General features: G+C 37.6%; 3 protein-coding genes across 3 annotated transcripts; 2 read left to right on the top strand and 1 right to left on the bottom strand.

Moving 5' to 3' along the window:
- The first annotated feature begins 69 nt into the window (after nt 1-69).
- LOC105386596 (pre-mRNA-processing factor 17) lies at nt 70-19,439 on the top strand. Its single transcript, XM_011557193.3, has 11 exons — nt 70-347; nt 431-701; nt 792-951; nt 1,152-1,267; nt 1,516-1,619; nt 1,968-2,075; nt 2,709-2,817; nt 3,256-3,410; nt 3,854-3,987; nt 4,474-4,695; nt 19,150-19,439. Exons 1-11 carry the CDS (start codon nt 171-173, stop codon nt 19,325-19,327), a joined length of 1,734 nt encoding a protein of 577 aa, XP_011555495.2. The 5' UTR covers nt 70-170; the 3' UTR covers nt 19,328-19,439.
- On the bottom strand, nt 19,343-21,205 carry LOC105386594 (5-aminolevulinate synthase, non-specific, mitochondrial). The gene has a single exon (XM_011557192.3). The coding sequence runs from the start codon at nt 21,062-21,064 to the stop codon at nt 19,535-19,537; it is 1,530 nt and encodes a 509-aa protein (XP_011555494.2). The 5' UTR covers nt 21,065-21,205; the 3' UTR covers nt 19,343-19,534.
- A 1,553-nt stretch (nt 21,206-22,758) lies between these two features.
- Nucleotides 22,759-23,674, top strand: LOC105386597 (glycosylphosphatidylinositol anchor biosynthesis protein 11). Its single transcript, XM_011557194.3, has one exon. The coding sequence runs from the start codon at nt 22,875-22,877 to the stop codon at nt 23,589-23,591; it is 717 nt and encodes a 238-aa protein (XP_011555496.2). The 5' UTR covers nt 22,759-22,874; the 3' UTR covers nt 23,592-23,674.
- Nucleotides 23,675-23,781: the final 107 nt, after the last annotated feature.

Below are 23,781 nucleotides of genomic sequence, written 5' to 3'. Positions count from 1 at the left end.
GACGCACAGATTAGAGCGCCGTTGACGTTTGACGTATAAAAAAGTGATTTCCGTTCCATTTTGTCATCAAACAAATCTCCAAAATCGTAATTTCACCAAAGTTTGTGTTGAAATATTAAAAGTTTGTAGATGATATTAAGATAGTATTTATTCTATACTCTAAGTGTAAAATGCTGGGTATTCAGAACTATGGGAGTAGTTCCGAGGACGAAGGAGAGGAAGTTAAAGGGGCTGTTGAGACGCAGCACAGTAACGAGCGTTTGTTGACTCATTTAAAACCCGTTGATCCTGCTTTATCTGTTGCCAAAACAATGCAAGTTTGTGCAGCTCCTGTCGTAATGCCAACAGTAAGTTTATTACCCAATTATTAGCTACATAAAATAAATCACTTGCTGTACTATAACCTAAAATCAACCTTGGAACTTTTCAGAATAATGACGACACCCGGGTCTTCATAGCTCCGGGTAAAGAATTAATGCACAATCCTACATTTGAAGAACTGTATGCACCCAGTTTCGGCCCTGAGAATCCCTTCCAAACTCAACAAATGAAGGCAAATAGGAATATGCTATCGGGATTTGTAGAACAAGCTCATGTCAGTGACTTCCAGTTTGAGAATCAGAGAAGAACATTCACAAGTTATGGATACGCCATAGATCCATCCACAGAGAAAGATGGTGATCCTGGAGACTCAATAGTTGGTAAGAACTCCAGTATTTTAACTAAAGTACCTAGTTATTATGGTGAAATTTTGATATGTTGCACTAATAGTAATTTCAATAATATTCTAGTATCTGCAATGATAGCACCACCAGAAGAATCGGAAGGAAAAACAGTTTTTGAGACGATAAGGAAAAGGCCACTTGATAAGAAGAAGAGAAATAAGAATGATGATCCTCAAGATATTACAGGATTTCTAGGACCGTGGGGAGGATATGTTGGTGAACAAAGGTATTTCTAATTATTACTTTAAAATAAGGTTTGAAACATGTACAAAATAGATAACTAAGTACGTACCTACTCTAAATTTGGTAAAGATAAACTACTTATACAAGATAAGTAGTTCAAAACACAGATTTAATGCAGTGTGGTTTTCGTCCAACCTATAAAATAGTAGGTACTAAATTCTAACAATTGTTACCAATTTTCAGAGTAATGAAGCCAGAAGGTGAAGAAGCAAAGGCTTTAGAGGAAATATTAGCCAAGAGACAGAAGAAAGGCAAACAAGAAGATGACAAACCTTTGGAAGAGAAATCCATATTGCACAGTAAGTCACTTTTTATTATTTACTATAGAATAAGACTAATCTCTACCATTTTTATAAATAAATCTTCCAAATGCCTACATAATACATATTTACAATACATAAACTGCATGGTCCTTTATTAGTACTACTATCAATTTAAAATAACCAGTCTAAATTTAGTACTTCTCTTACAGTATTATTACAACTTACAACAGAAATAAATAGATTGAATATAAATAAATATTTAAATATAAATGTGTAATTCCCAGGTAGTGACAGTGTGGACTACCAGGGTCGGTCCTGGATCGAGGCTCCGCGCAGTGAAACACATCTCCGCAGTGAAACCCCACCTGACAAGTGCTTCTTACCTAAGGTATACTAATTTTTTGCTGTGTACATACAATTTGATCATAAACTACTGAAAATTTATGTTATGTGGTTGGATTCAAATGTTGATATTGAATTGATTATGTTACACAAAGCATATACTAGGATAAGCAACATTAAAACACAAATATTTAATGGTGTAATGATATTTAACATATTGCCATTCCCATTATAGTCTACTACAATACACAACACTGTCCTAAACTTACTATTAATAACTCTGTATGATCTCTGAAGTAATTAAGGTGTTTTGAATGATGAACAGTATATCTACCGGCATGACATTGACTAATATCTGTATATTGTATAATAGCATGTGTATTGTATATTCCAGTCTCACATCCACACGTGGAAGGGGCACACGAAGGGCGTGGCGGCGGCGCGCTGGTTCCCCGGCACCGCGCACCTCATGCTCTCCGCCGGGATGGACTGCAGGGTTAAGGTGAGTTTATATTAGGAATTTGTGTTTTTGGTTGTAGTCATGGGAACCCAGCTCAACACCGATACCCCCCACAGCCCCCGTATTTTGTAACTTTTTGAGAGTTAGCAACCAGTGATAATTGGTATAAACTTAGAGACTTATTAACCGAAAACACCAAAAATCTTAGTGAAAGAAATATGCAAGAAGCCTACCAATATATCCTTACATTCAACAGAAACGTTTGTGAAATCAGATAAGTCAGTAAAAAGTTATTAATTAATAATGTTCTAAGTTGTCAGCCATTTTATACCAACCAACTCCACTCGGAGTTACATAATACGGGGGCAGGTGGCATTTGCAAAACAATATAGGTATTTTCTTAAAATACTGAAGTAGATGTTATAAAAAAAAGATAATAAAACAGGGTGAGTTATGTGGTTATGTGTATGTTACATGTCACATCTATGTGGAGCATGGTGTATAGTGCGCGCTCTATTCCTCGAAATACTGAAGTAGCAACCAGCTACAATTGATTTCAAAACTCTTCCCACAGTCTACACTTTTACTATACTATGATATAGTACTTTTTTACAATGAGTTTTAGTATAATCTATGTAACAATCCAAACTAATAATCATATCCATAACTCTCCAGATATGGGAGGTGTACGGCGAGCGGCGCTGCATAAGGACGTACTTCGGGCACCGACAGGCCGTCAGGGATGTCAACTTCAACAACAGCGGGAAACAGTTCCTCTCTGCAGGTATAGCTCATAGAGTATCATATACTATGTTATACTAATAGTAAACAGGATAAATAGAAGGGATAAGAAGAATACTTATAGTAAACGGGTGTAGAGTGGAGGTCACTGACCGTCCAGCACTCTTCTGTTTTTCATGCGGATCACTATCCTTTGTATTAGCATAAATTAAGCTATATTTAAAGATGCATCAATACATTGGGCATATTTGAATGAGTAGTGTGACTGTCTCATGCTTGCGTGCGTGGCTCAAAGCGCGCGAGTGCCAGTCACATTTGGCGAAATCATAAAAATCTATCTTTTATTTCTATTTCAGTTTATTAATAAATCATATTAGATTTCCCCCCCTATATCGACCTATTTACTGACAACATCTCCTTCCCAAAACATACAGCGACCGCTACGACTAATTATATTACTAAAAATGTCTCTTTTCCTCAGCGTACGACCGCTACATAAAGCTGTGGGACACGGAGAGCGGCGCGTGCGTGGCTCGCTTCACGTCGCGCAAGGTGCCGTACTGCGCGCTGTTCCATCCCGACGAGGACAAGCAGCACCTGTTTGTAGCAGGGACCTCGGATAAGAAGATTATTTGTGTAAGTTATAGAGGAAGTGTGTAAATTACAGATGATGTGTGTTAATTACAGATGATGTGTGTAAGTTACAGATTATGTGTGTAAGTTACAGATTATGTGTGTAAATTAAAGAAAATGCGTGAAGTTAATGAAGATCTGCGTAGGCTACAGATAATGTTTGTGTATGTGTAAGTTACAGATGAACTATGTAGATGTACATAAGTAACAGATCTATACATCAATATGTAAGTAATTCATCGTTGTCCATGTGAGCTTCACATGTTTTCTCTACTCTCAGGTCACCCGGGCTCTCAGATTACCTTAACCAACCACCAATCGCCCACTACTGGACATAGCCTCTGCCAAGTACCACAACACAACACTGTTCTAGGCCTTCCCCGTCCAACCAATAGGCTATCTGACTGCTTTCTTCCTATATGATAATTCTCTGTTGTATCTCCCAGTGGGACACCCGCAGCGGCGAGATCGTGCAGGAGTACGACCGGCACCTCGGCGCCGTCAACACCATCACGTTCGTGGACGACAACCGACGCTTCGTCACCACCTCCGACGACAAGAGTCTGCGCGTGTGGGAGTGGTGAGTTACAAACTCGAATAAGGATGTTTTTGGTCATCGTCATAATTTTAAGATCAGTGTAAAACTTACATAGTTGCAATAAACATATTACTATTACAAACTACTCTATGTTGGGAATGCCTCGTCCCTCTTTGTGAACTCCGCTTTTCCTAAATGGTTTTCCTTTATGATCCCGGGATAAAAAAAATCTAGCCTATTCGATGATTCAGTATATTTAGCTTAAAAAGTTAAAAACATAGACAAACATACAGACACACTTTTGCCTTTATAATGTTAAGTAGAAAATAGAGGATTTGGAACGCGTCCTTACCGCAACAGACAATAACGCATGCCATGCCAATTTGACACGTATCACACTGACCCAAAAGTGTCTTCTGGGCATCGGTTAAGACACATGCTTCTATCTGTAGGTAATGTTACATTAGTAGCTTTCTATCCCGCAACTGCAACTAAAGTACAACCCCTTAACCCCCCAACCTTCTCCAGGGACATACCAGTAGACATGAAGTACATAGCGGACCCGACCATGCACTCGCTGCCCGCAGTCACCGCCGCGCCCAACGGCAAGTGGCTCGCCTGCCAGTCCATGGACAACAAGGTCATCGTGTTCAGCGCACTGAATAGATTCAAGATGAACAGGAAGAAGACCTTCACGGGACACATGGTGGCCGGGTACGCGTGCTCCGTGGACTTCTCGCCGGATATGAGGTGAGGAGTTATTTGTTTGTAGTATAAGTATAGATCCGATGGGGGTATAGTTAAAGTTAAGAAGTTTTTTTAGTAAGTAACGAAATAGAATAGTGGCTCGCGCAGCGGCGCTCCGAAACTGTTTGGAAGGAACTGGTTCCTGACACACAGGTCACCCTAGTTTAGGAACCAGGGCTACCCCACCTTGTATGTTTTTACTCATTACAATAAAGATATGTTTATGTTTATGTTCATATAGAGTGACCCCCCTTATATAGACAGAGTATTGTGACGCTGCTTGAGAGAGGCCTATGTCCCATAGCGGATGATTGCGGGCTGATGATGATGATGATAAGTTATACAGAAGGTGGTATAAAAATATTCTAGGCGAACTCATAGAATGACCGCAACTATTCTGCATCTATGCATCTACGTAAAGATAGTTATGTATATTTTTTATAGACGTGTTTTGTTTCGGCCGGTGACTCTCTTATGGCTTTACATTATTTATTATGTACTGAAAATAAGTTTTTTTTAACATTAAATCTCTACCTAAAAGCTACTAACATAGTGCAGTTAGCTTCATAAGCAAGTAGCTTTAGTACCTCGTCAAACTCAGAAACCACCTGTTCATTCATTCAAACATTGTCGGTTTGTTAGTTTGACAAAGTACAAAAGTGTATTAGAATGTAGCTACTTTTCAAGCTGACAGTACTTGGTGTCACTGTAGGCACAGTATTGATGCAATAAGCTACAGCTAATGCAATGATTGCGATCTCTTATTGATCTTGACTAGTTGAACTCAATTGACCTTGATGTTTGACCGCGGAGCTGTGATGTGATCGTGTTAGATGCAGATAGAAAGCGCTTGAACTCCCCTGAACTGAGTGTTGCTACTTACTAGTTAGAACTGGAACACTGGTTGATTTTATGTATACCATTGGTGAAAATAACTCTAGTAAAGAAAGAGATTTCATGTTTCATATACAGGGTGGCCCAAAGAGTGACGTCCAAAGGAAAATGTTTGATTCCTTAGGTCAAGGGGTAGCCAAATCACCCCCATGTATGTTAAGCAATTTTTTGTAGTTTAGGAGTTATGATTTTTTTAACTAATTTTCTACGAAAATCGACCTCAGTGGATCAATTATGTTTTTTTATTTTTTTGGATAACTTTTTTAAATTATTTTTAATTTTTGTGTCATCCTCTTAAGTTGTTCTTTTAACCATAAAAGTTTCAGCTTCCTAGCTGTAATGTAAGTTAGTTATTTTTATATCGAAAGTTCAAATTATATCATCGAGCTAGACTGCTCTGAATATTCAACTTGAAATTAAAAATTGAACTAGATATTCTCATGGTCCCTTATTAATTTTAAAAACTCCGCAAGGTTCCAAAATAACATAAAAATAAAAATAAAAATAAACTATTGCTTAATGGGGTATTATTTGCAGAAAACAGCCTTCAAAGGTACTTGGGTGGAAATTACCTAATTAGTAAATTGTTTCAGAAAGTTGAAAGATTCCTGTTATGTCATTACTAAGGACTAATTCAGTTAAAAAAAGTATCAAATTAAAGGGAAAATAAAATTATTTACTATTTTTTTTATTTAAGTTACATTTCTTAATGTAAATTCTTAGTAAAATGTTTAAGTCTGAGTTGTAAGATTTATGAGATAATTGTATTATTAATACTAAGTAAATAAACTCAAATAATAATTTTACACATTTACTCACAATAAATTTTCAAAATGGCGACCTTCCACAGCAATACACAACCTACATCTACGCAAGAAATTTTCTTTAAGTCGCCTATACGCTTCTCTGTTGAGACTTCTCTGCTGAACCTTGCGGAGTTTTTAAAATTAATAAGGGACCATCAGAATATCTATTTCAATTTTTAATTTCAAGTAGAAAATTCAGAGCAGTCTAGCTCGATGATATAATTTGAACTTTCGACATAAAAATAACTAACTTACATTACAGCTAGGAAGCTGAAACTTTTATGGTTAAGAGAACAACTTAAGAGGATGACACAAACATAAAAAATAATTTAAAAAAGTTATCCAAAAAAATAATAAAACATAATTGATTCACTGAGGTCGATTTTCGTAGAAAATTAGTTTAAAAAATCATAACTCCTAAACTACTAAAAATTGCTGAACATACATGGGGGTGATTTGGCTACCCCTTGACCTAAGGAATCAAACATTTTCCTTTGGACGTCACTCTTTGGGCCACCCTGTATAATGACATATACTTAGATATCAATATTGATAGGTCCAGTAGGTAGTAATATTTTAGGTAGTCCAGTAATATTTTTTTTATACATATTTTAATTATCAACCTAACCTAACTATGCCCATCAAATAATGATAAACAATACAAAATTCTGGAAAGTTCCAACTGTAAGTGTTGACATATTTACCCGGCAAGTGCCGTATTTGAATACAATCGCAAGATTTCGTCACATGTCGCGCCATTTGTGCAAGGTAATTGTTGATTAATGGCTAGGAATTTATTAATTGCTAAATACAATAAATTGAAAGAATACCTAATAATTTTGTAGGTCCATTACAGTCATCTAATTACTTCAGAAAAAATAACAAATGTCCAGCATTTTGACTTGTTGAAATAAATTTGTCTTCTTTTTTACAAATAAAAACAGGAGCCCACATTTAACTTGTAACTGAAAAAAAAACAGAAATACATTGATCTTATTATAAGTAGGAATACGAAACTTTTTCTTTAAGTACAAGAAATATGTTAAAGAACGTAGGTAGGTAAGTATAGACAAAAAAAAAAACACGCACTCACGCCTTGTACTAATGTACTCCCTTGCGGGGTAGGCAGAGGTGCATTGCTGCACCCACTTTTCGCCAGAGTGTTATGTTAGTCCCAATGTAATAGGGGGCGGGCCTATTGCCATTTTACGGGCACATCCGAGACCCGAGAACAAATATCTGTGTTTAAACAAATATCTGCCCCAGCCGGGAATCGAACCCGGGACCATCGGTTCAGTAGGCAGGATCACTAACCACTACGCCATTCGGTCGCATTCGGTCGTTATAGACAAAACTGAAAAATATTTTGTTCTACGACCACTACTATGCCACTTTTGCAACACCCTGTATTTTTTACCTTCGACACGCTCCTCATGTATGCTCATACATCATGAGTACATGACTGTGACATTTCAGATAACAACCGATCGATAGCGTACTTACGATTAATCTTGTTGTTTTATAGTGTAGGTTATCTGCTAGTCGGAATATTTACATAATACGCCGTAAGTACATAGATATTTTGCCCGTAGCTGCATAGAAACGCAAGGGTTTGCTGCTGTTGCGCGGGTGGCCAATGGCCATACGTACATACGTTGTTGCTATTTTTATTGAAATATACTTTTATTATTATACACAGTCAAACTTAGTTATTTGCAACGGAAACAGATAGACACTATTAGAAAAAAAAACTGGATAAAGAGGTCTAACTAAAGTAGAGTACATTCCAAAACTAAAACCCGATCACTGCAATTAAATATCGAGCTCTAAAATACTGTTAAGAGATTTTAAGCGTGTTTGGACAAGGTGGTATTTTGACGTAGTAGATAATCCTAATCCTAACTAATATTATAAATGCGAAAGTAACTGTGTCTGTCTGTCTGTCTGTTACTCTTTCACGCCAAAACTACTGAACGGATTTGAATGAAATTTGGTATACATACGGTCTAGACCATGGGAAAGAACATAGGCTACTTTTTATCCCGGAATTCCCACGGGAAAACTTTTTAAGGCGAAGCGAAGCGCGCGGGAACAGCTAGTTACTTATAATATCTAGAGAGTCTATATTATAGAACATTTATGTTATTGCTAAGAATAAAGCTGTAGGATAAAAATATCACCTCCAGTGTTTTAAGTGTGTGTCTACTTACTGGTTCAGAATAAGTCGATCTGAGCCGACCCCTCTACATATTCGGTCCATCAATATTGCATTGTTAAACAAGAGTTTTCACGAAGTTGCGTGCATCATGCATGTACCTAGCTCTGCCTTTATATTTTCACATCTGATGAAAATAACCTTGACTAAGCACGTACTACTATTAATGCTTATAAATACAAGAAAAACATTTATAAGTAACCATAATTATAAATACGTTACAAAGTCAGTTTGGCAACGATTCGTATGCGGAACTCCAATTAAATCAGTTTTCCTTCACTTATTATTCGAAGAGACCTTCAGACCCTGCATATATTACCCTTAACCCGCTTACACACCATGTATACAGGTCATAGCGTGATGTTATTTAGATCGTCTACTTGCGTACCGATTGGTTCACAACTGATTCCGGCTTGGAAACCGATTGTTTACCCCATTTCTGATAATTGCTTTATTATCTTTATCGTATCTGAAGCAGCTGCACTTATCTACGCCTTATTATTATCACGCAATGGTCTGATTTGGCATGTTAGGTTTTATATGCTGGGTCCATACGCCAAACTGTAATTAGGACAATGTTCGATCTAGATCGGGTACCTAATAATGTAGGTATCTAAGGTCTAAAGCTAAGGGTTAAAAGTTACCGAAGTTACGAAACACCGATGTGTTATATTTCGAGTCGTTAAACGTTAAGATTTAATACACAGATATCATAATTATGGTAGTCGCTTGTGAATGAGCGACCATCCAGTTTACCGAAGAATAGGTACCTTTACCCCGGTTTTTAAAAATACTTATTCTAAGGATAACAATCTTAGGTCATCTTAGAATATCGAAAATACCAGTATAGGTATATATTTTGCATTCAGAAAAATCAGAATAGAAAACAGAATCTTTAATATTATAAGGTGGTTGTCCTCGTTTCGGAGGTCAAAGCCTTCCGCGGAGTCTCTCTCACAGCGCAACTGCACGTAGTACCTACATTATGCACAGTAAACTAAAGAGATGTGCATCCACTATCCACCACCTCCGCAAATACTTTCATATTAACATCTAAGCAGTCACCAATGATAAATGACCCATGTCATGGATGTAACAATACATAGAGCTCGTGCGTATTATAAGATTTCATTTTTTTTAACTCCAACTATAAAACTGTTTGCTTTGGGGGTGTGCACTTATACAGGGTGTCCCAAAAGTCAACGTCATCCCTTAAAGGGCTGATAGGTCAGCTCATGAGAGGCCAGAATATCACAATATGACCTTAGTAAAAATTCGATAATTTTCGAGATATTGACACTTTTATAAATTTGCTGAAAATCGACACCTTGGATCAGTTTTTTGCGTGCCGCCGGTACAAAAATCCATATTGTTAGAATTTGTTTGGTGTTGCATCACCCTGTATAGCCCTGCTATTGATCGCAGTCAAAAAAAATATCGAGTAATGCTGTATGTTTAAAAAAAACACGGTTTTCAAAGTCATAAAAGGTAATCGTATTTTTTTATAAACAACTTTGACTCTACATACTGTAAAAAAAGAATAACACGCAAACCTGGCACCTTATTTGAAAAGATTGCTCATTTAATGCAGTTTCCAAAATGGTCTGAAACGTTGCTATTGTTTCAATTAACAAAAAAGTTATTGCTATTTTAGTACAAAACGACCTCGATGTAAAATTGTTTAAAGGAAATTTATCTGACTGAATTTATTAAGGGTAAGTCATGTTGGAATGACTAAAAGTAAAATAGGTGGTGTGGCCGGGAGTGGGAAAAGAGACAACGTTGTCACAGTTAATAAAAAAAACGCATTTTGAGTATCTTTCTCGAAAAAAGTGGAATATAGCAACTCCACATTCCCCATAAATGTAGCGCATGGTAACGTACGGTGGCCTGCGCCTAAAAGTATACAGGCGGAGTTTTTAAAATAGCGATCCCTGATGATGAAGGGACCAGCTACATCTGTTATAAATCCGGGGACGTGTTGTGTGTGATATGTGTAGCAGTGGTGTTTATGTGGATATGCTTGAGCAGCATGTGAGCTTGAGATCGCTATTTTAAAAACTTCGCCTGTATACTTTTAGGCGCAGGCCACCGTACATTCCTAAGTAGTGCTAATATGTGATATTGTACAAGTAAAACGCTTACACATGTACATTGTACACCCACAGTATCCAAAAAAGGGACAGATCAGTTTGTCATTAACATTACCTCTAATTACTTGTTATTTATTTTAAAGTTATTGTTAAACAAAACCAAACTCTCAAAATTATAATTATGACCATTAATGAGTATTATTTTTTGCTGATTATGTACTTACCTATAATAATGTGGTGTTATAATTTTGAGAAATAAAAATAAAAGTCAATAAATGTTTGTTTTTTTTAAATAAGGTGTAAAAAACGCAAAATATGTTTTATAAGAGTTTGGTAAGTTTTTTCTTAGCTATTTTTGCGTCATCTATGTTGCCACGGCTGACCCCACCATCTATTTTACTTTTACTCATTCCAACATGACTTACCCTTAATAAATTCAGTCATATTAATTTCCTTCTAACAATTTTACATCGAGGTCGTTTTGTACTAAAATAGCAATAACTTTTTTGTTAATTAAAACAATAGCAACGTTTCATACCATTTTGGAAACTGCATTAAATGAGCAATCTCTTCAAATAAGGTGCCAGGTTTGCGTGGTATATTTTTTTTACAGTATGTAGAGTCAAAGTTGTTTATAAAAAAATACGATTACCTTTTATGACTTTGAAAACCGTGTTTTTTTTAAACATACAGCATTACTCGATATTTTTTTTGACTGCGATCAATAGCAGGGCTATACAGGGTGATGCAACACCAAACAAATTCTAACAATATGGATTTTTGTACCGGCGGCACGCAAAAAACTGATCCAAGGTGTCGATTTTCAGCAAATTTATAAAAGTGTCAATATCTCGAAAATTATCGAGTTTTTACTAAGGTCATATTGTGATATTCTGGCCTCTCATGAGCTGACCTATCAGCCCTTTAAGGGATGACGTTGACTTTTGGGACACCCTGTATATTTTTCTGACTGTACGTCAAAATCTCAAGGCAGTTTGCTTTCAGACACACATTCTGCCAACCGTCCACAGAAAATGCTTGTTTTGTATTTATAAAAATCGGATTTTCAGATTTCTCATTACTAGAATAATGTTTAGGAAACTTGGCTTTGGCAAATTCGTATTAAGACTATTTTGATTATAATTTCTGAAGCTAATTTAAATATTAAAAAGTGATAAGCCATAAAAGGCGTCAAAAACATAGCTATGAAGTGTCAGCTAGAATAATAGTCAAGAAGTTTGAAATGAATTGAACAAGTTCTTATAGTCTTCTACGACCCACAGTTGGGCCATAGCTTTTCCGACACCATGCTGAAGTCATCTGACCATGCAATAGTGTACACATAGGTCTGCAACAGCTCCCCTCCCGTCTCTAGGTCACCATTCTGTGTCCACGTTCCGTCCTCCTGACGAGATAAGTGTCTCACATACTTCCACTTAAATTTTGCCGAACCACGTTCCGACGTCGACTAGGACGACTCGACGTATCTATAAGCGAAATGCCTTATCCCTAATCTATTAAAATAGAATTTGGCATGAACAGGTAGATAGAAGAAATGTAGCGATTATCCAGGTTATCATAAAGTCATATAATTTGGACTCGTACGATTATAAGATAGCAGCTTCAGCTTGGTTTCAGCCGTTGACCTCTACCTACAGCAGATAATCGTATCTCCCACCGCGGCACAAATACGCCAATTAACTTACTATCTCCAATCCAGACTATCACTAGGTAATTTCTAGACGGTTACAGCCTGCGACGAACAATATACGGACAAGATGGAGTGTGCAAAAGAAACATCTCGACAAATAACACTGCCAATGAGCTCTTATTTTGAATTATGTAGATCAATTACAACATTTGTGACACTATTCGTTGGTACAATGGTTGTCATTAGGTTGAACTCAAAACGGTATGACAGTAAGCGAAATGCGGACAGATTTTGCTTTGTAAGTGACACACCGTCTTGTCCGTATATTGTTAATCTAAGGTCACAGCCCAGCCCAGTACAGCCCAGCAACACTAAATTTTGGCAACTTTTTAAAATGAAAACAAGTCCGGGTGAAGAGGGTGCATCGTGATAAACTGTTGTTTATCTTGTTGTTGTAACTTAAGTCAGTTTAAATGACGTATTGTAATGTATTGTTAATGTTGTAATAGTGTTTTCTCAATGAAACGCAACGTGTGATAGATAACTTCCTTATGCGTAACTATGAACCGTATTTTAAGGATAATGCCCCAATGCGATAATTATGCGACTGCACTCTGCATGCTGAGTAGTACACGATGTACGCTACACTTTTATCTATTTACTTACCAGATACATAAATATTACGTAACTAACCTTACCAAATTAAAAATACATAACTTCACGAAGCAAAGTCCTTAATAATTCGATTACTATATGGTAAGTACTTACTTATACTTTTTTTTATAGAAAAACAGGTATATATTTGAGTACCTATATTAGATATTTATGTGTTAGAATTTTAGACACTTACTAATATTATATCAAAAATGGATTGTATCTTAACCGTTATTCATGACGCATTCATTACGTAGGGCTGACATTAAGTATTAGCCCTATCTCTAAAGGCAAATTATCTCTAACTAGGCTGTTATATAATGAGCAGTAGGAATATAACTAGATTTAACCAGTAGCAGTTTATTATTTCGTAAACAACAGTGTTAAAATATGTGCCAAGAAGTTGTTGGAGGACAAAACAAGCTTTTGTTTATCAGTTACGTCTTGATGAAAATTTCCACAAATGAAAACTTGAATCAGATACTGATATTTAGTTAATCCGCCTGATATCTGTAGATGTATTGTTATTGTTTATTAGTAATTCATCAGACAATAATCGTCCACTGCTAGACATTGAGCTCGGCCTTCCACATCCAGCCATTCACTATATGTGCCTGTGCTATCTGTCTGGACCTGAAACGGTCCATGTTTGGGACACCATAATTCAGTCTTGACAAAGTCTTCATTGCCGAAAGTAACACAGCTGTAATATGTGGGAGTCATGATCTTCAGACCTGTTCTCAAATTCAAAAACATCGTAAACTTACTTGCAACCAAATGGTCGCTGCCGCTGATGTGAGGGATTAGACTATCGTAGTTTAGGTAAGGTAGTCCAAACTTTACTTTGATATATTATTATCATGTACCTACTGTAGCCACCTACAACACAGCCATGTGTACCCATATACCATTGAGCACCTACCTATATAGACAGCACGACCATGTCGCTATTCAAATAAGGTCGACATTTGCACAATAATGACGTTGTATGCCGTAACAGAGAGGTCGTTTAGTGCAAGTTAACTTTCTCTCCGCGCGGCCCCGCGAGCCGTGAGCCGCAGATTCATCAGATTTCAGTGCACACCTGTGTTCTTAATACTTGCCACAAGCCTCACACGTTCTGTGCCATGTGCATAGTTCACAACATTGGTACATAAACATTCATGCCTTTTCAACGGTGTCATGTGGTCATAAAGCGAGACTAAATCCTTAAACTGCTGCACGGTAAGCAGATTTTCCTCGGACATTAGCGCTTAATAGCTTCCTCGGCGTATGACCCGACATACTTTTGGTGCACCCTGGGCTGTCAGCAAAATTGATCAGCTAAACTGAATGTTCAATCCTTTAACCACCCACGGTGTTAAACCCTTGTCTGGCTCTTGTGTCCATCCTTCTATCCATCGACTATCTTGTGGCGATTGTGCCATAAATATGTCAGCTATGCACATATCTTATGTTTTATTTTTATTTTACACGATTATCATAAAGAAAACTACGCATCCAGGGTTCTTCACTTATCCAGGTTTCATAGTATTACTCATTTGTATGTAAGGAAACCTTCTTATCTGCATTTTTATGGCCCACCCACGAGGTGACCTCAACCTTAAGATCCTTGCGCATAATAAATACATCATTACAATTTAGTTTATCACTATTACTTGTAAATTAATATTTTTTTAATCGTTTGGCATGACTTTATGAATTACGTGATATAAAATAACTCACACTATGTATGAGTATGATGCACGTACAAAGTGCAAGTACTTGTGAGTGGTTCTATTAGTTTAACTTAGGTATTATGGCTACATTAGCACACCTAGTGTACATAAGTACCACGTAAATAAAGCCTCCCGAATAAGTGGACTGTATATTCGTCTTGCGTTGTTGATTCTACCTTACATAGCTAACATTGGAATTTACCCTAGCGAACAAAAAATATTGTTATGATCAACAGTTGTTTAAATATTAGACGAATATTTATGTATAAGTAAATAAATAGCTTATCAGAATCATAATAATTGGTTGTTATTTATATGTACATGTATATTAAAGTAAATATATAAATAATTAATTAATTACTATGACTGTTCCGGAACTAGTAATTGTAGTGAACACGCTACTGACCTTCTCATGTCACGGGTGACCTAGGTACCTTTCATGCCATTCTATGGGTATATCTAGGTCTATTTCATACGATTTACGTTAGCAGTGAGATGTCTCTTTGGAGGATCGTTAAACAACTCGACATTTTCAACAATTTTTAGTAGATAATTAACATGACATCTAGTACCTAGATAATGATGGCGATTCTGAAGGCAGAAATTTTAATTTTAACGCTGTCAAACAAAAAAAAATGCTAGTATAAAATGAGATTTCAGGGATAGTCATAGAGTCGAATTTTAAACAAAGAATTTAAGGTTTTGACAGCATTAAAATTAGAATTTCCGCCTTCAGAATCAACATCATTGATGTTGATTCTGAAGGCAGAAATTCTAATTTTAACGCTGTCAAACTAAAAAAATTGCTAGCATAAAATGACATTTACGGAAACAATCATAGAGTCGAATTTTAAACAAAGAAATTAAGGATTTGACATCGCTAAATTTAAAATTTCTGCCTTCAGAATCGATATCATTATCATGTCAACTCGTGCCCTATTCTAAAATTCCAATCTAACACTAGAAAAACGTACTATTTGTGTTTGTGTTTTCTTCAACTAATGAGAACCCCCTTATTCGCAGAAAAGTTACAGAACGTTTTAGTTAGTTATTGAACTGTGTTGTCCCTCTCTGTCAAGGAACAATTACGTTCTGTAACTTTTCTACGAATAAGGGGGCAATTGTATTGCCATCAGGTAATTTTAGTCTTCTACCTATCCTTAATAGTCTTATATAGGTATTTTCATCTTTAAAAGCTATAATGTACCTAATGTATGGAATTGATCTACTTCTGGCTACCCGTTTTTACATTGACGTCAGTTCAAAAATTTCCATTTTATTCTGCGTCTTCGTTCTGGAGTCGCATTTAGCCGAGGTAGTTAAATAATACTGAAACTGGAACAATGGGGGCGATTCTACAACAAATTCAGGGCTGTCAAAATATGAATTTATTTATAGGTTCCTATTTTTTTCGTATTGCTTCTTCTTAGCGTGTCGGTGAGAAACACTATATCGTCACTAGTAAGGAGCGAAATAAGTTGAATCTACTTAATCAAGGATTTCGCCTTCATCGACTGGTTTGTAAAATGATATTCGATGGACTGTTTGTGTGTTCGTAACCAGTGAACACAAATACAAACATTGTGAAATACTGCATAACGAGAATTCGTCATAATATGGAAAACAAATAGATATTGAAGATCATTCACTAAATATGTGGACTTAATTTTCTACCATTATCTGATCTTTGATTATCCTGTTGGGTTATTTTCATTAACATCCATGTGATTTTCTAATTGGTTCCATTCCTTTATTAAAATTGGATTTTACTTTGGTAGGAAATCAACTGCTACTTAAAAGAGGTAATCCACTCCATTCCATACCTAAATCCGTTTTGCTAATCAGTTCTATCTTTGTGAAGCTAAAATCGATTAGGAACATCTTCGGGATCACCTATTCTAGACTCAGTATTGTCTTTCCTGTCCGGTGTTTGTACTTATACCTACAGACAATGGTATATGGGCCTGTGGGTAGCTTACTTTATCTTCAGATTCTACATGGTTCCCTCATAACAAGGTGCCACGAAAGTCTCTACAGGTACCTGATCTACCCCTGATTGTGATCGTATGTAACATGTTTTTAAAGGTATTTTACCTGTTTATGAAGCCAAGATCCTATTTACATTTTTGTCTCACTATGTTATAATTAATTAGCCTATCAATTATTATCTAATATTTTTAAAATTAATGATGTACTTACATTATATTAATAGGATGATTGTCATTGGCCGACCTTTGTTCAATAACTTTGAGTTTGTTTTTAGAACGTAATGTTTGTCGGTCGGTCTCGGTCACGTGAGCGCTCGTGATCGTAACCCTAGCGAGTGTCGTAACCATCGTAACTCACCAGGTATTTCACCGCTCATCAGCCGTAGCCAACACTGCTCGATACATCTTCAATCGATGTTTCCCTTTCAGTCTCTATGCGGAATCATTGTCTTACTTCAGAGTAGATAGTATAGTACAGTATTGTGCAAATTAATGTGAACACGAGTGAATATTTGAAAAAAATACATTTATTAGTTCTAAAATTTAAAAAACAGAGATATATTTATACAATTTAAAGTTATTTTAATAGAAAATGTGTCCTTCTTGGCTTTTATAACTGCTTCAACACGTTTTGGCATAGAATCGACATGATTTTAACAGTTTTCTGATATTTACTGGTCTAAAAAACTTGTATGAATTACAGCCACAATTATTTTAGTTTTTCTTGTGCAATCCGTTTTACGAAGTCTAACTTTCACGATGGCCCACATATTTTCAATGGGATTAAGTGCTGATGAGTTCTCTGGCCATCCAAAGGCATGATATCTTGTTGTTCTTGAAATATTTGAGCATAATCTTGGACACGTGGCATGGAGGCGAATTTTGTTGAAAAACTTATTGACCGTTATCATCAATTTTTCTTAGTTCAACTTCTAATCTCCGTTCTAGCAAGTCACTGTATTTTAGTGAGTCCATCATCCCTTCGATGGGCACAAGTCATCCGGTACCTATATAAGAAATACAGCCCCAAACTAAGAAAAGTTGATGCTAACGGTCAATAAGTTTTTCAACAAAATTCGCCTCCATGCCACGTGTCCAAGATTATGCTCAAATATTTCAAGAACAACAAGATATCATGCTTTGGATGGCCAGCGAACTCATCAGCACTTAATCCCATTGAAAATAAGTGGGCCATCGTGAAAGTTAGACTTCGTAAAACGGTTTGCACAAGAAAAACTAAAATAATTGTGGCTGTAATCCATACAAGTTTTTTAGACCAGTAAATATCAGAAAACTGTTAAAATCATGTCGATTCTATGCCAAAACGTGTTGAAGCAGTTATAAAAGCCAAGAAGGACACATTTTCTATTAAAATAACTTAAATTGTTTAAATATAACTCTGTTTTTTTATTTTAGAGCTAATAAATGTATTTTTTTCAAATATTCACTCGTGTTCACATTAATTTGCACAATACTGTATATGTACTTTACAACAAAATATGGTTAGATAGGTATAATTATAGCTAACATAGGTAGTTGGTACTTTGTCTGTTTTTATTGACACAGGGACGTGCCTAAAGTAACTGCCTATTTGTGCATGCTCTTGAGGAAAGCCGCATTCTTACTTGTATGATACGAGTACAACAAGTTTGTACTACTTCTTCACAACTGCCTCTCGGTGCCTGTTTTATGGCCGATTAACAATGACTAATTACAAGTACAGTGGGCTCCACAGAAACTTAACCGCCTCCCAGTAGCAATGTCACTCTAACAGTTTTCTATGCAGGCCAATGTACATACATAGCTACTTAGTTATTGTTATCATACCAAAAGTATAACCACGTAAACTAAGTATTTATGTGATTGTATTCAGTTTCTAATTATCAGTTATCTATCACCTCATTATGAACTCTATTCATTCTTCTTAATCCAATGTTAACTAACTGCCTATTTAGGTATGTATGTATACATGTACAAAGTATCTCCATTACCTGATTATCGTAAGGAGGTCGATGTAATTATCTAACTCACCTAATTATCGCTATTTCCTGTTGTCAGACTAATAATGTTATCCAATTCCGAGTTTGATATGTATTGATTCAACTTTGTTTTTTGTGTCTATCCACTTAAATGTAGTTAATTGAATTAGTTGTGTCTTGTATGATGTACTTACATAAGTATTTTTTTTCTTGGCGTAAACGAGCTCTCTATTGTATCTACCTGTTGCCAAGAAGTTAAAACCTGAGTTGCACAGCCAGAGCCAACTAATAATGTTAGCTTGAGGAAAGCCGAGGTACAGAGTTGCGGCGCTCCTTGGGAGTGGCCAATGAGCGTGCTAGTCATCGTGGATTTTTATCTTAAATACCATTCTGTCCCCTTTGTTCAATTGCATAACATTTAGAAACATAGTAGTAACAATGGCACCTCTGTTGTTGCAGTTACTTGGTGTCGGGCGACGCGGACGGCAAGTGCTACATCTGGGACTGGAAGACGACGAAGCTGTACAAGAAGTGGAAGGCGCACGACGGCGTCTGCATCAGCGCGCTGTGGCACCCGCGCGAGCCCAGCCGCCTGCTCACCGCCGGCTGGGACGGCCTCATCAAGTACTGGGACTGAATAACACAACCGAGCAACGTTACCAACATCTATATTGTACCCACAACGTGAACCATGAACCATCAATAAATAGTGACATGAATAACTCAAATAAAATCTATTTTAATTACAACATTTATATTTTTTATACCTTTTTAAAATTGGCTACAATCATGATAAAATGTCATGGTTAAAGATTTTTAACATATTTTTATTAGATTAAATAAATTATGCTACTTGCATAGGATATTTGTATGGCTCCTCATACGCGATATCCATTTTGTACTCCATGCTGCACTCTCGGCAGGCTCCGTTCTCCACAAACTGGTTAAAGCTTATATCATTTTCGTGGAATGATTCGATCAAGGCGGCGACGAGTTTGTCGATCATCTCCGTGGTGTGGTAGGGGCCGGGCGCGAACCGCAGGCGCTCCGTGCCGCGCGCCACCGTGGGGTAGTTGATGGCCTGCACGTAGTGGCCGCGCTTCATCAGCGACTCCGCCACCAGCGCCACCTTGTCCGCTCCCTTTATAGGAACTGGAACTATGTGACTCACAGAAGGCATTTGCGGCAGACCTGCTACCAGCAGAGACAGCTTCAAGTATCTTACTATAGCTTGGTGTTTGGCTCTCAGGCTTCTACCTTCTTCACTGGCTAACAGTCGAATGGCAGCCAGGGATCCAGCCAACACCGGAGGTGGCAGTGCAGTCGTAAATATAAAGCCGGGGGCGAGAGATCTGATTGTATCAATCAAAAGGCTTGAACCGGCAATGTAACCCCCAACATTGCCGTAAGCCTTACCTAGTGTCCCTGACACTATGTCTATGAGGTGTGCTATGCCCCTCTCTTCTCCTATACCCGCACCATGTTTGCCGTAGAGTCCAACTGCATGCACTTCATCCACAAACGTCAGGGCTCCATACTCATGTGCAATATTGCACATTTCTTCAAGAGGACAAATTGCTCCACTCATTGAATGAACAGTTTCAAACACCACCAACTTGGGGACTCCGGCAGGTGACTCGGCGAGTAACTGCCTCAAGTGGTTGGGATCATTGTGCCTGAATATATGCTTAGGGGCACGGCTGTTCCTTATGCCTTGTATCATGGAGGCATGGTTGCCAGCATCCGAGTAGACAATGCATCCGGGCAGTATCTTAGCTAGGGTTGACAATGTGGCATCATTGGCAACGAAGCAGGAACTGAATATCAGTGCAGCGGGTTTGTCGTGCAGCTTGGCGATCTCGGCCTCGAGTTTCTCGGTCATCTGTGAGTTGCCGGCGATGTTGCGCGTGCCGCCGGCGCCGGTGCCGTAGCTGCGGATAGCGGCCACGGCGGCGTCCTGCACGCGCGCGTGGCGCGAGGCCCCCAGGTAGTCGTTGGCGCACCACACGGTGACGCGGCGGTTGTCCGCGCCCTCCAGCGCCGCCGGGTACAGCCCGTCCGCCGCCAGCCGCGACACCTTCTTGAACACGCGGTACGAGTAGTCCTTCTTCTTGGCGCTGATCTGGTCGTGGAAGAAGCTGTCGTACTTGTACGGTCCCACGGGCTCGGGCTTGATGTCCTCGGTCATTTCCTTAGGGGCCTCGGAGATAATTGGCCCATTATTTTGAATGAAGGGGCACTTGGTCTCGTCGTTGCCGAGGGTGCGGAAGCCCCTGGTGAGAGCGGGACAGAAGCTGCCGTACTGCTTCAGGAGACCAGCACCATAATTTCTCACGAACGCTTGGTTCAGGGATCCCAGGAATGGACACGGCATGTTTTTGCGGACACAAACACTTAATTAACAGTTCGTAGGTGTAACGTTGGCTCTCACTGTAGCCGAACGTTTCGCGGTGTTTATGAATCAACTGATAGCTCGCGTAACACGGCCTCTCATTTATAAAGTTTGTGTCGTCATATCGATTACGTTTGAATGCAATCACAATTTTTTGGTAGAATGGTAGGTTTTAGAGATAATGTTGCAAGTATGCGACGTTGGTTTTCATATTTTAAAACTTTTTAAAGACTCACTACACTCTTTCACTACATTCAAATTAAAAGTAATATAAAAGTTAATTTTTAAGGCATAAAATATATATTATTGTGATATTTAAGTTAAATTTTAAGCTTTCAAATATTTTAAACGTTTCTTTAGTTTTGGTAGAATATAAAATAGAATACTATTAACACTGCTTACAGCTGACGTTGACACATGTGAACGTGAGGATTGCGCGGCCATCGGAACCTGAAAACCGCGGAACGGCGCGGTGCGGCCACGCTGTATTCTGACTTTTACTAGATCTAGGAAGGTAAGGTATAAAGAAGTCAAATTTTGCGGTCGGCGGCGGCGTTACATTGATCTGATCAAAAATATTTTCGTGCTTCTGAATTAGCTTGGTACTTGTATCGTATTGATGGGTAACAAAGATAGGTAGTTAAGGTAGGTACCAAGCTGATTCAAAAGCACCAAAATATAAATTGAATACCTATGCTAGGGCATTCATTTTATCGTTGACGTTGATCAACACTTTATGAAATTAAATTAAATTTTAAGAAATTTAATAAAAAAAATAACCAAATTTTCACCACCCCCTAGGTATCTACACCCCACCAAAATGATTTTCTGAAGCTCTCAGAAAAAAAAATCTTGAAGAAATCGTTTTAATACAAAAGCCTCCTTTACCATGTTTTGCTAAACTTTTTTTTTTATATAAGTTAAAATAAATTTTCGACTCTGTTTGTCCATTACAAAGTCAAAATTCGTTCAAAAACGGTCATCATCATCATCACAGTATGCCAACGACTGTAAGCCGCGAAGGGGTAGTCTGGGGTGCCTCAAAAGCGAGTCACCCGCTTTTCACAGTACCTTTACGGAGAAAAGAAAATTTATTTGTACTAGTCTACAAGAAAGTAAAATTTAATGATGTTACTGTTCAGCAAAACTATAGAAAAGAGGCTTATGTCCTGAAACGATGTCTTCCAGTTTTTTTTATTTGACAACTTCAGATAAATATTTTGGTGGGGGTGTAAGTTGATAGGTAGATACCAAGGGGGTGGTGATTTTTTTTCTTTTTTTGATATCTCTTACCGTTTTCAAGATAAAACCCAATTAGTAAAATGTGCTTAAATGTTTCGTTCTATTTCATAGAGTGTTGCTTAGACAATTAACGGAAACAAGCATAGGTAATTAGGTATTGAATTATTTTGCGCTTCTGAATCAGCTAGGTACATAGGTTAGGTCTGTGCCACTTAGGTACCTAATCCGTACAAAACACGTTAAAATTGGTACACCATTTTTATGTCCATGTGTGACCTTCGGCTCAGTTATCAGGGTCACTTACCACTACATCATTCGGTCTGACTCAAGTCTGACTATATTCTGCCATTGGCAACAGTGCGTTCAGCCCATATTATACGACACTGGCAGAAATTGTTGGCATATCCGACAATGAGCTTTACTTCTGTCAACCTGTCAATTCTGTCATTTCAATTTCAGTTTTCAGCCAATTTTCACATTTTCAGCCACTTTTCAAGTTTTCAGTCCAGAAGTTCTGCATGGTACCTATTGATATTAATTGGACTCAAAGATGTTTACGTTAAATAATCAATTGGAAATGAAGAAAATCACAGTCTCAAGTTTAATATCCTGCATTTATTTACCCAGTATTGTCACTGTGATATCTTACAAAGGATTGCTGTATACCGTCGGGAATGGATCATCCTTCTACATTTTAGTGTTGATCTTTGTAGCTGAAATACTGAAGGCGTTTTATTTGAGTGAATCCAACAATGAAGCCCAGCAGAAACGAAGCAAGCCTGGAAAAAGCCGTGCCAGTGATATTGTTAAATCTTTCATATTTCTTCTCTGTATCATGTTTTGTTTCTTTGTGGGAATCATTCTATTTGGTGCACCAGTGCTGGAGAGTCATGAAGAGACCTTGATGCTGTCTGCCTTGCTGACGCTGCTCACAGTGTTTCCCTTGATTGCACATGCTGGAGTTGAAACCTCCATGCAACTCTTGTTTGGAGTGAAGTCATACACTAAAGACAGTATTTTTGAAATGCTAGTAAATAATTCAATATTAACAGTCTGCGGTGCTTGGTTGGGTGCAGTGGTCATTCCCCTGGACTGGAACACTCCGTGGCAGCAGTGGCCCATTCCTTGTTACCTCGGAGCTCTTGGAGGATACCTTCTGTCCAATGTATTAACTGTATTTAAAATGACTCTTGTAACTGCTTCATATAAATATCCCTCTCTTAAGTTTTTTGTCAACATGGTTGACAAATTGAGGGCAAGTAAGTAATTTAAATGTAAATTTTGTTTGTAGTAAACCTAAGTATTAGTAATTTTGTATTAATTTTAGAATAAATTAAATTATTCAATTCATCTGTATATTTGTTTTTGCCTATTACGGTTTGTAGAATCCTGCCCCTATTGCACAGCATTATCCTTTACAGCAGAACAACATTACTATCATCCGAGTATGTGTTCAA

Source organism: Plutella xylostella, chromosome 9 (assembly GCF_932276165.1).
Source record: "Plutella xylostella chromosome 9, ilPluXylo3.1, whole genome shotgun sequence".
Taxonomy (NCBI): Eukaryota; Metazoa; Arthropoda; class Insecta; order Lepidoptera; family Plutellidae; genus Plutella; species Plutella xylostella.
Note: the sequence above shows the minus strand (reverse complement) of the source record. Positions and strands in the feature narration are given on the sequence as shown.